Here is a 15,644-nt window from a genome sequence, read left to right on the forward strand (position 1 = left end):
GAAAGACTCTACAGCGTAAACATTTAGGTAATAAATGAACATAAACAGTGAGAATTTTAATCTTAATGGCGGATTAAGTACTTCCATAAGCACAATCAAAATCGCCCAAACCCCTTTAAAGGAAGCCACTGCGATTTCAATCACTGATACTTTTACTTTTACATATTTTTATAACATGACCTAAAATATGATTGAGAAAAATGTAGTATGTAAAACTATCAGAGGAAAATATAAATTTTATAGCTATTACCTTTTTATAATTAAATCTCACACTTCACATGGTTATCTAAGTACCACAAGCATCCTATTGGATCATAGGGGAGGTGGATAAAAAAACATGAAATGAGGGGCGCCTGGGTGGCTCAGTCGGTTAAGCGTCCGACTTCAGCCAGGTCACGATCTCGCAGTCTGCGAGTTCGAGCCCCGGGTCGGGCTCTGTGCTGACGGCTCAGAGCCTGGAGCCTGTTTCCGATTCTGTGTCTCCCTCTCTCTCTGCCCCTCCCCCGTTCATGCTCTGTCTCTCTCTGTCCCAAAAATAAATAAACGTTCAAAAAAAAATTAAAAAAAAAAAAAACATGAAGTGAAATGAAGACACGGGAGAAGAGACAATATGGATATTAGCACTATGATACTGAAAGTACTTTTGTTTCAACATTTTTATACTTGCCTAGGAGCTAGAGGCAACCAATTTATATTTTTATTAATTTTTCAATGCTTACTCATTTGTTTTGAGAGAGAAAGAGCGTGAGCAGGGGAGGGGCAGAGAAAGAATCTCACTCTGTACTGATAGTGCAGAGCCCAATGTGGAGCTCGAACTCAGGAACCATGAGATCACGACCTGAGCCAAAATCAAGAGTCAAATGCTTAACAGACTGAGCCACCCAGGTGCCCATAGAGGCATCCAATTAAAGGAATATTCAGTAATATTACACCAGTTCTTTCTTGGGAATCCTGTTATTTACTGAAAGGAAAAGAACAAGAACCATAACAATGGAAAGGCTCTGACTCAGAGTGAGCTGACATGGAGTAGAAAGATTTGGAAACACTCCTATTCGGTCAAATCAGTGTAGACCTTCTCTACCCTGGCTGGTTTTCAGAGTAGCTAATTCTTGCTCTGGTAGCTAATGTTGATGATGATAGGAAGTTACTTCTTTTTAGGAGATAAATTTTAATTTGTGAGAAGCTTCAGTTCACTTCCTGTAACTGAGCAAGTGCCTTGTTTAACCCTTTCTGATAGAAAGGAAAAAGATTTTAAAGAAGAAAGAGAGGGAAGGGAGAAGGAGGAAAGGACAAAAAACTCAGTTATGGTTCCTTTCTTTAAAAAAAATTATATTTACTAAGGTAATTTTTGCCAGGCAGTTAATTTTCCTCTCATTTCCCATTTCCGGTACATCTTTTCCTGGTAGTACTTTTTTTACAGGATATTTTTAGGAGGAAAACACAGTTAAGATTTTAAATGCTAAGAAACCATTAATCTCTAAAAAGTCTTCTACTACGAATGATGTAAATTTCTCTGAAAGAAATGTATTGGTTAAACACTAATTGTTAACATTTTTATTTATTCTAACTTATAAAGTGAAAAATGACAGAAGCATTTTTTTTTACACTATAAAGTTAATGGTGATCAAAACAGAATGTCAGGATGAAAACAAACCATTGACTGACATATTTATACCTTGTTTTTATTCTCTTCATCTTAAAGCTGTTCATATAAATTGGAGGAAAGAGATAAATCTATAAATGCTGTATGTATTTCTCTATACGGAAAGAAAAATGCAATGAAAAACTTTCAAAATATCATAAAAATTAAGTTTCTTAAATTTGAAAGGATCAAAGGTAAAGGTTCCCTATTTACACTGAAACATTTGCAGGTATCTAATACTTGGCTTTGAAAATTTGATTTTACTTCACAGTGAAAGAAACATTCTTTAATACATAAAAGGCCAAACTGTTACATTTTACCACTAAAAATTTACAAAGTAAATAAATAAACCAGCATACCAACACACTGATCTGAACCAAGATTTGACTACTCTGGATATAACAATGGTGAACCAATTATTATAAATTGGGTGTATACTTACAGGATGGGTTGTTTGGCGTTTTTCTGTCAATAAACTCATTGAAATTTAAAAGAAATTCGGTGTTATTATCTGATATCTTAAGGTCATTGCAGTAATCTCTGAAAAACAAAATATTGTAGGATATTAGCTGTGAAAGTCACAACTTTTTAAAAAGTACACAGCCTTTTATAGGAAGTGAAAACACTTTCTTTGACTACTTAAGTGACTCTGCAACCTGTTGAACAATACTTTGACTTAAGTAAAGGGTGAGTGGTGTACCTAATATTTATTAAGGACTCGCCCTATGAACAATAGGTGCTCAATAAAGGTTAGCTTTCATTCTTAATCCACTATTCTTGTTTATGTTGTATATTTGGAGTTTTCATATGGAAATTGAGAAATTTTAAAATACTATTCACTAAATATCAAGAAGAAACCCATTATATGTTAACATTTTTATGAGAAATTGTTGTCTTTAAAAAACCTGGCAAACAAAAGTGGCAAATTTCTATTTGCCTATTTGCAAATCTCTTTAATCCCTGACTTAATAGAATATAACTTCAAATGAATCTGATTTTTGGGGGCCCCTGGGTGGCTCAGTCCGTTAAGTGTCAGACTTCAGCTCAGGTCATGATCTCACCGCTTGTGAGTTTGAGCCCCACGTCGGGCTCTGTGCTGACAGCTCAGAGCCTGGAGCCTGCTGGATTCTGTGTCTCGATATCTCTCTGCCCCTCCCCCACTCATACTTTGTCTCCTTCTCAAAAACAAACATTAAAAAAAAACGAATCTGATTTTGTAACATCATAAACTGATTATTGGAAAATTGGCAGATCTTCCAAATGATGACACATGTCATTATAAAACTGAAAATTCCCATTCAGTACTATCATCGCTAGTCTCGAACTCCTGGGAAACATTAGTTACAGAATCCCCAAATTCTTAATTTTGTTGCAAAGCACAGATTTTGTCATTAGCAACAGTCCATTGTTGTCTTTAAAGTGAAAGCCTTAGGTGATTGATTATTGACAAAATGTTTATCAAATACCCAAGGCATTCTGTCAAGTAAAATATTTCATGGAAAAAGAGCAAAGAGCACCTATTTTAGCTCTAAATTTGATCACACAAGTACTTTTCTGTGAGACAGCCAAGCACTCGGGTATGCAGAACTTCCATTTTCATGTCACTGAATATAAAATGACATCTACTCAAGGGTAAAGGTTCAATAAAACTAATAATTTTTACTGCTTCCATCAAGGGTATTTTATAGTGAAACGGGCTTTTCCCTCACATGGGTGCCTGGCTATAAAGATTATGATGGCTACCAGCACCCTTGAGTGCCCACTGCCTTGATTTCGGCTAAGGTATCAGCTCATCACTGCTTATAGTGTCAGTGAAAATGTCAGCATGAAGAAAATGACAAACATCATTTCACAGTGCTAAGAAAACACCTTTGACCTGGTGGGTTCTCTGAAAGGGCCTCTGGAACCCATGGGATTCTGAGAACCATACTTTGAGAACTGCTATCCTGGTTTGGAAATCGAGAACAAATATCAAGCAACATAAATGTGAGGCTGCCATTATTATAACGAGGTTCATACAACAGAAGAAAAACAGTAAAATGTCAGAACTTCAAAAACAAACAAAAAAACCCCACCAAACTTCTCATTTCATGGAAAATTTTAGTTTAGAGGCTTGGTTTAGAAAGGATGCATGACCTTTACTCATTTCATTATCGACAGAGCTAAAATGGACTTCTTCCCACAATTAGCATTTAATTATAGACATCACATAGTATTCTTTTTCATTCTATTTCATCTTTGAAATGCCTCTCTCATTTCTGATAAAGAGCAAAAATATTCCATGTTTTACACTTTTCATCCCTTTTTTCTTAAATTATTCTTAATGTTTATTTTTGAGAGAGACAGGGTGTGAGTGGGGGAGGGGCAGAGAGAGACAAGTAGACACAGAATCTGAAGCAGGCTCCAGGCTCCGAGCTGTTAGCACTGAGCCTGACCCAGGGCTTGAACCCACAAACTGTGAGATCATGACTTGAGCTGAAGTCGATGCTTAACAGACTGAGCCATACTGGCACCCCTGGACTTTTCATCCCTTTGACTGCATGTCTTTTAAAGATAGGAGGGGAGCCTGGGTGGCTCAGTCGGTTAAGCCTCTGACTTCGGCTCAGGTCATGATCTTGCAGTTTGTGAGTTGAAGCCCCGGGACGGGGTCTGTGCTAACAGCTCGGGGCCTGGAGCCTGCTTCAGATTCTGTGTCTCCTCTTCTCTCTGCCTGTCAATAATAAATAAATGTTAAAAAATAAATTAAAAAAAAATAAAGGTAGGAATAATGCTCCAAGAATTTATATTTTACTGAGAGGTACTGAATAGTCTTCTGAGATTGATCAGCATTTGATAATCAACACACATGCTCACATGTTGAAAGAGCAAGGAAATTGCCTAATCTGCAAAATGGGATAATACTACTAATTTATTATAGAATTCACTGGAGCAGTAAATATAATCATTCACGTAAAAGGCTTACTTAACATGTTAGTTGAGTTGGATATTCATTGGTTTGTCCCACAAACTCTAACATTTCTTCCCTTCTCTCATATATACTCCATCCCTAAACACACGGGCACATTCTGCTCTTTCAGCCATCCCACAAGAATGGTACATATGTTAATCCTTGCTGAAGTGAACAATCATTTTGTACAAATTGGGAACCGGAACTAAAAGATATGTTTATCTTCCCTGTGAGTACAGGGACTTCTACCATATTTTCTACATTATCTAACAGTAAAGCTCAGAAAGTCAGTCTGTGTGGCCTCCTAGTCAATATTTGGGAGAGATGAATGAAGAAGCTTCCTAGAGACAAAACACAGAACTGAGATGGAATGAGAGTCTTATCAATATAGCACATCTAATTTCAAACTCTTCTTATTCTGTTCTTTTATATTCTCCTTTCTAGCTAAAACTGGTTTTAGCAGTTTAAGACGCTCAGTTACTTATCTTGACAAGTGGTAAGATTGCAGGTATTATTAATAATGATTTCTTAAATATTCTTTACATATTTATAGATTCTACAGGCACCAAATGTATTTATTCAGCACCTACTCTGTGTCAGGCGATGGATGTGATGTTGGGTACTGAATAGTAGATAAGTCAAATAGATTGAGTTGTGGCTTTTTTGGGGGAAAGTAAATAACATTAAATGGGCCAGTAAAGGAAGTATAGTATTCTATAAAGCAGTCAGCAAAGATGTCTGTCTAATCCAGTGAAAATGGGTAAGGAATTCCTAGATCAAGGAGCTTTGAAGTTGGGGTTTGGGAATGGGTGGGGTGTGTCTAAGTACAGTCCAAAAAGAGAACAGAAAATTAGAGGAGAAGAGGAAAAAAAAACAGCACATGTAGGAACTGAGAGAAGTTTAGCGTGGTTGGAATTTAAAGCAGAGGTTGGCCAACTGTTTGCTGAAGGGCCAGATAATAAATGATTCAGACTCTATGGGTTATGAGATCTATACCACAACTAATCAATTCTGCCTTTGTAGTGAAAGCAGCCACAGACAATTCATCATCCAACAAGTATGGCTATGTTCTAATAAAACTTTGTATAAAGCAGGCAGTCTATAGGCTGTAATTTGATGGCCCCGGATTTAGTAGAGTCTAAGGACCACACTGTTAACTGGGACCTAGTAAGAACAGTTTAAAGCTGTGATATAAAGTACAGATTATCACCAGGACACTACTGAGCTATTGGTTCATATTTAGCAGACAAGAAACATAATTTTATTCACATTCTAGAAACTCTCTCTAGTTATAGAAATGAGACCAGACTGGAAGGAAAGGGGGATTTGGAGAAGTCGGGAGATTAAGTAGGAAGCAGCTGCACCAGTTTAAGTAAAGAGAAAGCACGGGCCTGAATGAGAACAAAGGCAGCAGAGTTTGGCAGATATACTTGATACTGTAAAATAAATTTTGTTTGACAAGACTTGGTGACTGATTAAAAGTTAGACACAAAGGGAAGGAAGCAAAGACAAATGCTTAGGAGACACTGACTTTGAAACACATTGAAGAGATAGTCCTGTTGTCTTCCATAAACAGGAATGTCTCAAATTGTGTAGGTAGACAATGTTTGATCCTATCTTGTAATGTAATGCCAATAAACCACATATTATGTCTGTTTTGTTTCTAGGCATCATGGCCATCTTGTGGATTTCAAAAGCATTGCCCCAAACTACAGACATCGGATAGATGGGTGGTATGTCTATAGACACAAAATAAGAGACCTTAAGCTAGCACCTTCATGTAAGTGATCTGCAGAAGAAAAGAAGCTCATTAAAGAGACTGAATATGCAGCCGAGGGAGGGGGGAAGAAAATCAGAACAGCAAGAGGAGGCAAAGAGTACTCAAGAATTGTGGGATGGGCAGTATCAAACACTGAAGGAAATGCAAGGAGGAGAATCTCGTGAAGCCAAGAATATGCTTTATTGACAGAGATGTACCTTATATGTATTCCCCATTTTCAAGAAAGACCAAAAATTCAGGTATCCTTAGGATTACATAAAAATTAGTTTGAGGGGTGCCTGGGTGGCTCAGTTGGTTAAGCGTCTGATTTTGGTTCAGGTCATGATCTCATGGTTTGTGAGTTCGAGCCCGACGTCAGGCTCTGTGTTGACAGCTCAAAGTGTGGAGCCTGCTTCAGATTGTCTCTCTCCCTTTGCTCCTCCCCTGTTCTCACTCTGTCTCTCTCTTTCTCTCTCTTTCTCTCAAAAATAAAGAAACATTAAAATAAATCTTTAAAAATATTAGTCTGAGTTACTCTTTAATTTTATGAGCTGTCTGTGGGTTCTTACAGTAATTTCTTTAAGAAGTATAAAATATAAGAAATTAGTAATACACAATTCTGAATCTATGTTCTTCAACAGTTTAGCTTAGATTAATAGAATTATGTTAATTTGAATATTATTTTATGTGCCTGCTACAGAGTGTGAATCAAGAACTAAGGAAAGACGATGGGGCGCCTGGGTGGCGCAGTCGGTTAAGCGTCCGACTTCAGCCAGGTCACGATCTTGCGGTCCGGGAGTTTGAGCCCCGCGTCGGGCTCTGGGCTGATGATGGCTCAGAGTCTGGAGCCTGTTTCCGATTCTGTGTCTCCCTCTCTCTCTGCCCCTCCCCCGTTCATGCTCTGTCCCTCTCTGTCCCAAAAATAAATAAACGTCGAAAAAAAAATTAAAAAAAAAAAAAGAACTAAGGAAAGACGAAAAACAAAGCTGGAGGCATCACAGTTCTCAACTTCAAGTCATATTATAAACCTGTAGTAATCAAAACAGTATGGTACTGGCACACAGACAAATAGATCAATAGAAAAGAATAGAAAACACAGAAATAAACCCACAACTATATGGCCAATTAATCTTCAACAGAGCAGGACAGAACATCAAATGGAAACAAGACAGTCTCCTCAGCAAATGGCATTTGGAAAACTGAACCACTTTCTTACACCATATAAAACTAAATTCAAAAATGTATGAAAGACCTAAATGTGAGACATGAAACCATCAAAATCCTAGAAGAGAACACAGGCAGTAACCTCTTTAACATGGCCCTAGCAACTTCTTTCTAGATAGGTCTCCTGAAGCAAGGGAAACAAAAGCAAAAATAAACTACTGGGACTTCACCAAAATAAAAAGCCTCTGCACAGTGATGGGAGCAATCAACAAAACTAAAAGGTAACCTACAGAATGGGAGAAGATACAATTACTGATACAATTCAACACCTCCCAAAATGAATACTCCAGTTAAAAAATGGGCAGAAGACATGAGTAGACATTTTTTCCAAAGAAGACATTCAGATGGCCAATAGACACATAAAAAGATATTCAATATTACTCATGATCAGGGAAATGCAAATCAAAACTACAATGAGATATGACCTCACACCTGTCAGAATGGCTAAAATCAACAACAAAAGAAACAACAGGTGTTGGTGAGGATGTGGAGAAAGGGGAACCTTCTTACACTGTTGGTGGGAAAACTAATTAGTGCAGACATCTGGAAAAGAGTATGGAGGTTCCTCAAAAATTTAAAAATAGAGCTACCCTACAACCCAGCAATTGCATTACTAGTTATTTACCAAAAGAATTCAAAAATACTCATTCAAAGGGATACACTCACCCCAATTTTTACTGCAGCATTATTTACAATAGTCAAATTATAGAAACAGCTGAAGTGTCCTTCAGCTGATGAATGGATGAAGAAGACATGGTACATACAGACAAGAGATTAGTCATAAAAAAGAATGAAATCTCATTTGAAACGTGGATGGAGCTGAAGAGTATTATGCTAAGCAAAATAAATTCATTAGAGAAAGACAAATACCCTATGATTTCATTCTTATGTGGAATTTAAGAAACAAAGGATGAAAAAAGAGAGAGAGAAACCAACCAAGAGACTCGTAAGTATAGAGAAAAAAACTGATGGTTACTAGAAGGGAGATGGGTGGGGGAATGATGCAAATAGATGATGGGGATTACAGAGTAATCTACATCATGTACAGTGTGTTTGTGTGTGTACTCACAAATGCAAATACCCAGCTCGTCATTATTGATGGATACACTGTTATTTCTAATAAGAGCAAAGTCTACATCTGTCTTATTCACTAGTGTATGCCTGAATCACAACACTGCTTAGCCTACAGTAGTTGCTTACTGAGCAAATGAATGTATAGAATGAATAGAATACTGTTGCAGTTTTAAATTATTGCTTCCCTTGGCTTCATAATTTGGCATGGGTCTGACTCAGAACTGTTACCAAAGACTTACCTATCCACACAAGGTATAGCAAATATATAAAACAAAACCAACCTTGGTGCTATGAATGTGTAGCCAGATTCTTCAAAATTATCCGGCTTCAGTGTTTCTGAATCTGCAAAGATAACATTACAGGATTAGATAAGCAATCCACAATATGCATCCTGAGTTTCTATGATAATATGAAGATAGTAGAATGATTACCTATTAAGGGGGGGGGGGGGAGGGTGGTGGTGAAGTACTTATACCCTAAATTGAAACACATCAATGAATGTAAAGGTTCTCAATACTTCATAATATAATTGCAAAATACATTTTAATTCCATAACACAAATTACACCAGTTATATCAGAAAAAAATGCTGTCTTAAAAGTTTCCCATTTACTCACCCTACAGTAACCAATCTTTTATATCAATGTTGCTTCAGAGTCATTTCATTTAAAATGTCAACGTAAATTTTTTATCAATATTATGGTAAAGAAAATGATTTCAATAAACTCATCAATGTCTTTAGTGAATTAGTAACATTTTTCATATTAGATGTAAATTAGTAAGAGGAAGCATACAAACACACAAGTATTTACGCCTCAGAAAAAAACCTGAATGTGAAATAGGTTGCATATGAAAACACAAGCATACTCTTTCCCCCTTTTTTGCCGCTAAGGTTTGAGCGATCATGGAGGAAAATCTAGCAGATGAGAAGCACAGAGGATAATATCCAATAGGAATGGAAATATCAGAGGATATGTCAAGTGTACTAAACAAAGAAATTGAGCAACAAGAAAATACTTGCCCTTCATTTTGCCCTTTTTTGCTGTGAAAATCCATCAGAAAGAGAAAGCAGGGAAACAAAAAAAAAGAGGGTAAAGCAAAGGGGGTCACAAACAATATTTTATTCAATGACTTTCTTGAATAAAAATATTGTGCATAGATCAAAGGTTTATTTATGTACAGCTGTAGTCTGGGAAAAAAAAAGACATCTTTTGAAGACTGGAAGGTATATCCTGTCAATTACTACTAGAGCATCCTCTCTGTACTGTGGTTATTTCAAGGGTCTAGTTTGCAAAGTGTTTAGCGCGGGTGCAATACCGGTGATGTTACCCTCTATTCAGAAGCATTTACCAAACATCAAAGACCAACTAGTCATCCGTCATTTATCAAGTGAAGTACTAGCTCATGCAAAGTTGCTGGTTGTCAAAAGACCATCATATCTATCTATCAAGTGAAAGTGTAAATATAAAGGTATAAATTAGCATAACGAGGGCGAGGATCGCAGAAAGCAAAAGAGAACTGACAAGGGAATGAAAGAAACAGTAGTTTACTTCAGGTCAGATGTAAAAGGTATATATACACATAATGCTTTTTTACTTATCACAACAGCAAATTTAAGTTAGTAGTAGTAAGTGATGTGCAAAGGATATGATGGTCATTTTACTTTACTAAATGTAGTTACCCCAAACAAAGATTAATAAGGACTTTAAATATGCACTAATGTTAATAGTTACTCCACATTCCAAATGATGCTTTAAAAAAATAATTCATTTGAGCTACTGAAGACATTAATTTAGATTATGAGAAGGAAGTTAATTGCCAAGCCAAAGACCATTGCAATTTCATTTATTCAAACAAGGTAGATGTGGAGCACAATATTATTCTTGCCAAATGCAAAAAAGAAAGAAAGAAAAAGAAAAAAGAATAAAAAAAAGATAAAGCCTTATTAGCACAGTGCCATGAGTAGAGACTATGCGATGCGAAACATTTTGCACCAGCTAGCAAACCCTCCAAATGACAGCGACAGAGGACACAGCACGGCAATGATTCTATGAGCACAAAGCAAGGCAGGGTAGGATGGTGGGGATGCCAGTGAGACTGGGTACCTGCTCATATTCTATCCACGTAGAATATTTCTTGTTCCTTGCATGTTTGGAATGGGTTAGAATCATTGCTGTAGATTTGGTAGTAACACCTACTAAAATGTATAGGCCTTGGGCATTCTAAAATCTAGACAGATTTATACATCTGATACTACGAGATAAATAGACTCTGGGGTCGCTTTCATAGTACTTACATCTGGCCTGAGTTATTGTCTCTTCTATTTTGGCTTTTATATAGTAAAAACTGTAGGTTGGTAATACCAAGGCCAAACTGCAATAGAAACAAGAGAAGCATAAACACAAACAAACAACTTAAAAAAAAAAAAAGACACATCCAGTTAATGGAAAATCCAAAGATCTTCCTCATGGGAAAGAAGAGACATATTACTGTGACAGGAAAACGCATTCAGTAAGTAGAGTACTTAATTCGGTCTTGCCATCCAGGGTCATCCAGTTCTCTATCTCGTAGGGAATCAGAAGAGACACCAAGGAAAATAAGCTACTAAATGTGCCCATGAATTCACCGAGAAAGAAATGTGATGTGTACTGTATTTTCAGAAAAGTGTACTGAAATACTTCAAGTGTTGAAAAAGAATATTAAGGTTATGTTTAAAGAAAATAAATATTACACTAACTGCATACCCTTTCATGAAATATGCATTATGTTAGAGTGCTCTGTAGCAAACATCCACCATTTAACAATCATAAATGGTATTATCATTTTTACTACACAGTGCATAAACCCACCTGAAATATACCCCTTTGAGGGGTGAAATACTGACCATTTAAGACTCTAGTTTTTAGGCAAATTCCCCAGTGTCTGCTGATAAGAAAATTCAGATTAATTCCTAGCACTAAGAAAGGCTGCCTGCTCATCCTATTGGTTCTTCCTACAGAATATAAAAGGGGTCAGAATATTTGCACAGTATGCAGTTGCAAATAACACAACTGCATATGTGTAATTCTTCCACCCCTGAAATGGCTAATATATTTGTATAGGACATAACTAATTATTCCACATCCACATTTACAGTTGCGAATAACCTTTGCTATGCTTTAGTACAGAAGGAAACTTAAGAACTAAGGGTGCAAAAAAATGAAGGTACAGGAAGATTCCCTGACCTAAGTATTTTCAAAAAGTGATGCGTGATTAATGTGACCAAGTGACTCATTTAGCACTCATTTTTAATACTTAATCTAAAATTTAGCAATGCACAGGAAAAGGTGTGCATTTCTAGGCTTCTGAGTATTTACATGTACTTGCAGATCTTAAGTCACTAAAGCCGCATGTTTCCCAAGCTTTTGAGAATGTGCAACTATAATCTCATTATCTGCTTTTTTTTATGGACAGTACAGAAGAGGACAAAATATAAAATTCCAGGTTTTCCTTCTTATGAAAATATATGTTAAAAATACAAAGGGGAAAAAAAGCAAGGGTTTATTTCCTACAATTTATTTTTGCAGTCAAGATAGCAAAATGAGTGGGTGCTTGTTACCTCCGATTCCCAAATCTTTCTCCTTCATTAAGTAATTCATAGACTATCCTTATGGGGAAAGGTCAGAGAAATAAAATGTTATGTAGATTTAATGAAAATCTCCCCATTCATTTTATAGGTAACTTCCTTTAAGTGGAGGGAGAGATTAAAATTAAAATAAGCAGTGAAATTAGTCTGAAAGCAAGATGACCTTTCATGATTCACTTGCCATTTATAAAATGTAGAGTAGAATTACTGAGCATTTGAAGATTGTCTCCTACAAATTCTTCTCAAGGGAAATTAGGACATTTTTATTGCTCCATCAGCATTTATTGCTAAGAGAAACTTCTAATTAAAACCGATAACGTTATATCATGTGGCTGCTGCAGTGTCACTCTCTAAGCTTGGGTTACATCTCATGTACCATAAAAATAGTGTTGAAACTCCTGAGGAACACAGGAGAAGTTTTAAAATTGACATATCAAATATACATTTTATTGGCCTGCATGTCTCAGGTTGTTATTAAGAGCTACACCTCATTTTATAGAAAAATAGTTACACTTAATTTATTTCCATCTCAAGGCAACGGTTATTTCTTCAACCTATAGCCGATAAGATCTTTACCAACATTTTGAGTCAATGATGTTGTCATATGCAGTGTTTGCTGTCTCCCTCCATATAAAATCAACAGACCAAGGCTGCTTTATTTTCTCCTAGGGATTAAAACCTAATAAAGCCAGCAGCCACCAGGTGGATGATAGAGCCCACGCAATATTTTTGTGACTCACATAAACATGGTTAACAGAGTTAAATGGAATGTAACGTACTTTTCAGCTCAATCATTTGTCTCTATGAAACTAAATTCATCATTAAAAAAAAAAGCATTCTATTAGAATCATTACTTACTATATTTCAAACTGTAATACCTAAATTACAACAAAGCTTAAGAAGGCATAAATCACTACATGAAATTTGGTACTTCATTCAGTAAATCAAAACATGCCAATTTCACCCTCCCCCTCTTTATATAGATGTTATATTTTGTTCTCCATCGTTGTTTGTGAATTTATTTGTACAGCGATTCAAGAGAAGCACTTATAATGAAAACAGACCGAATCTGGCCCAAAGACGTAGATTTGGGCAGCAAATGTTTGGAAAACATGACAAAGTGGGAAAGGTGGGGCCAGAGAACAGTGACTCCATGAGGAGGGTGGTGGGAGGCATGACAGGCAGGCTCTCTGGGATAGAAACATGAGGTGAGAATATCTGCCTTGGAAGTCCAGATTTAAGTTGGAGTAAAATGGGAAGAGAATAAATGTTTGTGAACAAGGAGCAACATACTCAGAATTGGGGTATCAATCTGGCCACGTTTGGTCCCATCACGGTCTGTGGGAGGGTAAGGGTATGCATGTAGGGGGCATTTGTGAGACTGTTACAAACACATTTAAACAAATTATAATGACTAAAATACTCTCAAGGTATAATTATGACTGCCATCATTGTTGACTCATTGTCGGGGTTGAAGAGATCAAGTTTTTCTAACTTAAAATTTGTTCGTGTAAGAAAAAAGGAAGAGAGCACACTCCCACACAGTGAAGAGGAGATAAACTGAAGGATCATCTAAAATCATCTAAAAAATCATCTATCTCAATGCTATTAGAGTGTGCTCCACAGACCTGGCTCATTTGCAAACTATTCCCAGCTCAGGACCAGTTAAGTAGAGAAATTGAGAGTAAACATTTAGAAAACTTTTCAGTAATTTGACAGACTAATTTTATGTCTGTAAAATCTATTAATAAAAACTTCAAGCTTGAATTTTAAAACCTTCTTAAAAGTTGACTTAGTAAATAATTTTTGTTTTGTTCTACATAAGTGTGGGTATGTCAAAAATAGCATCAGAAACAGTGATCTATGTGACTGTACAGTGAGCCAGGAATTGAAATCTTATAGGACTGAGAGGAAGATGATCTAAGATTCAGAGAGAGGGATTTTAGGGAAGAGGAAGAGAGAATGAGTAACAAGGAAATATCCATAACAACCTCAGGATTATGAGCCTGTAGGATGTAGGACCACAGGGAAAGCCATGACCTCAGAGAAGAGTTACACCAAGAAAGCGAAGGAAATGCTCAGCGAGTGAAGAATGGAGAATTTTCAAGACACTACAGGGTATTAGTCTGTCCAATTTTCCAATGCTCAGTCCATTGGTGTGATCGGGATATTACAGACTTGTCACTAGGGAAGGTGAATTACCAACTGAGCATTTTATATCAGATCATACTATGAGGTGGTTTTATATTTAGGTTAATTTGCAAAAGGTAGGTAATGTAAACTAACTGAATTTAAATGAGGAAATCAGCGGAAGTGATGACTACAAATGACTAGGGCATTTTGTCAACATGTATTATTGCTAACAGCAATATACAAATAAATCAAATAGATTTATATCACATATGTGTTCATTTCCAAATTTTATATTCCTAGCTTTTTTCCATCTTTTCCATTTTGAAAAATCAGAAGCTCTAATTTTAATACATTTCTGCATTGGAAAAAATAACTTTTCTGCTTTAATTACAATGAAAATGGTTTATGAAAATGCAAGGACTTAATATTCATCTATTATGAAAATTGCTACTAAAAATAGGTGAAAGACACAGAACTGAATACTCTGGTATACGATACATATTTAAATCCAGTTAATTACCTGTAATCTGTGCCATTCACAGGAGTCCATGTATATGTCCTGTTCCCTTTGTCAATGTATCTCTAGAAAAAAAGTTTGATATGGTTGTTATCACCTTATAAATTCTATGTGAGTTCATATAAAAAGCAGAACGCTAAAATCTATTTATAAATACTGTGGTCATTCCAAACCTTCCTTCACAAACGTCTGCTCTAGTCTACATTTATTTGTTCTGTAATGGGTGTGTGTGTGTGTGTGTGTGTGTGTGTGTGTGTGTGTGTGTAAAGCAAAATTTTAGCACAAACATAAACATCTGCATCATAACTTTTAAGTCTTTTTAGTGCAAACTATTAGTAATTCATGCTGAATTATAAACGTCAAAACATTGGAAACATTTTCTAAAATACAATTTTAACAATAAAATAGGACTAGGATATGTTAAAGAAGCCTCAGATATTTCCATACTAGACAGCGTTTATAAGAAACTGGTAATATCAGGACAGCAATGTACTGTTTGTACATCCAAATGTATGATTATGATATTATCATTCTTATTAAGCCATTATTACAGTATTTAGCATAAGAGACGAATTACTTAGTACCACTGAAGGTTAGAAAAAAAATGAAATCCACCAGGGAAAGGAAGTACAGAGCAAAATAACTTGATGGATATAGAATCGTTCATAGGTCACTATGGAATACTAGTAAAGAAATTATCATTCTTTCTTCCATTAGGTATAGT

General features: G+C 36.1%; 1 protein-coding gene across 10 annotated transcripts in view; it reads right to left on the minus strand.

Moving 5' to 3' along the window:
• CACNA2D1 (calcium voltage-gated channel auxiliary subunit alpha2delta 1) overlaps positions 1-15,644 on the minus strand; it is a 496,257-nt gene that overhangs the window by 36,977 nt on the left and 443,636 nt on the right. For 5 of the 10 annotated variants that reach the window (XM_043588713.1, XM_043588714.1, XM_043588712.1 and 2 more), the window contains 5 exons: positions 14,924-14,985; positions 10,942-11,018; positions 9,667-9,687; positions 8,928-8,988; positions 2,085-2,182 (listed from right to left, as the gene is read on the minus strand). In XM_043588713.1, coding sequence (XP_043444648.1) covers positions 2,085-2,182; positions 8,928-8,988; positions 9,667-9,687; positions 10,942-11,018; positions 14,924-14,985 — 319 coding nt within the window. Of the gene's footprint in view, positions 1-2,084; positions 2,183-8,927; positions 8,989-9,666; positions 9,688-10,941; positions 11,019-14,923; positions 14,986-15,644 lie in introns of those variants that run through there. The other 5 variants (XM_043588719.1, XM_043588716.1, XM_043588715.1 and 2 more) reach the window with 2 other exon arrangements.

The sequence above is a fragment of the Prionailurus bengalensis genome, chromosome A2 (genome assembly GCF_016509475.1).
Source record: "Prionailurus bengalensis isolate Pbe53 chromosome A2, Fcat_Pben_1.1_paternal_pri, whole genome shotgun sequence".
NCBI classification, from domain to species: domain Eukaryota; kingdom Metazoa; phylum Chordata; class Mammalia; order Carnivora; family Felidae; genus Prionailurus; species Prionailurus bengalensis.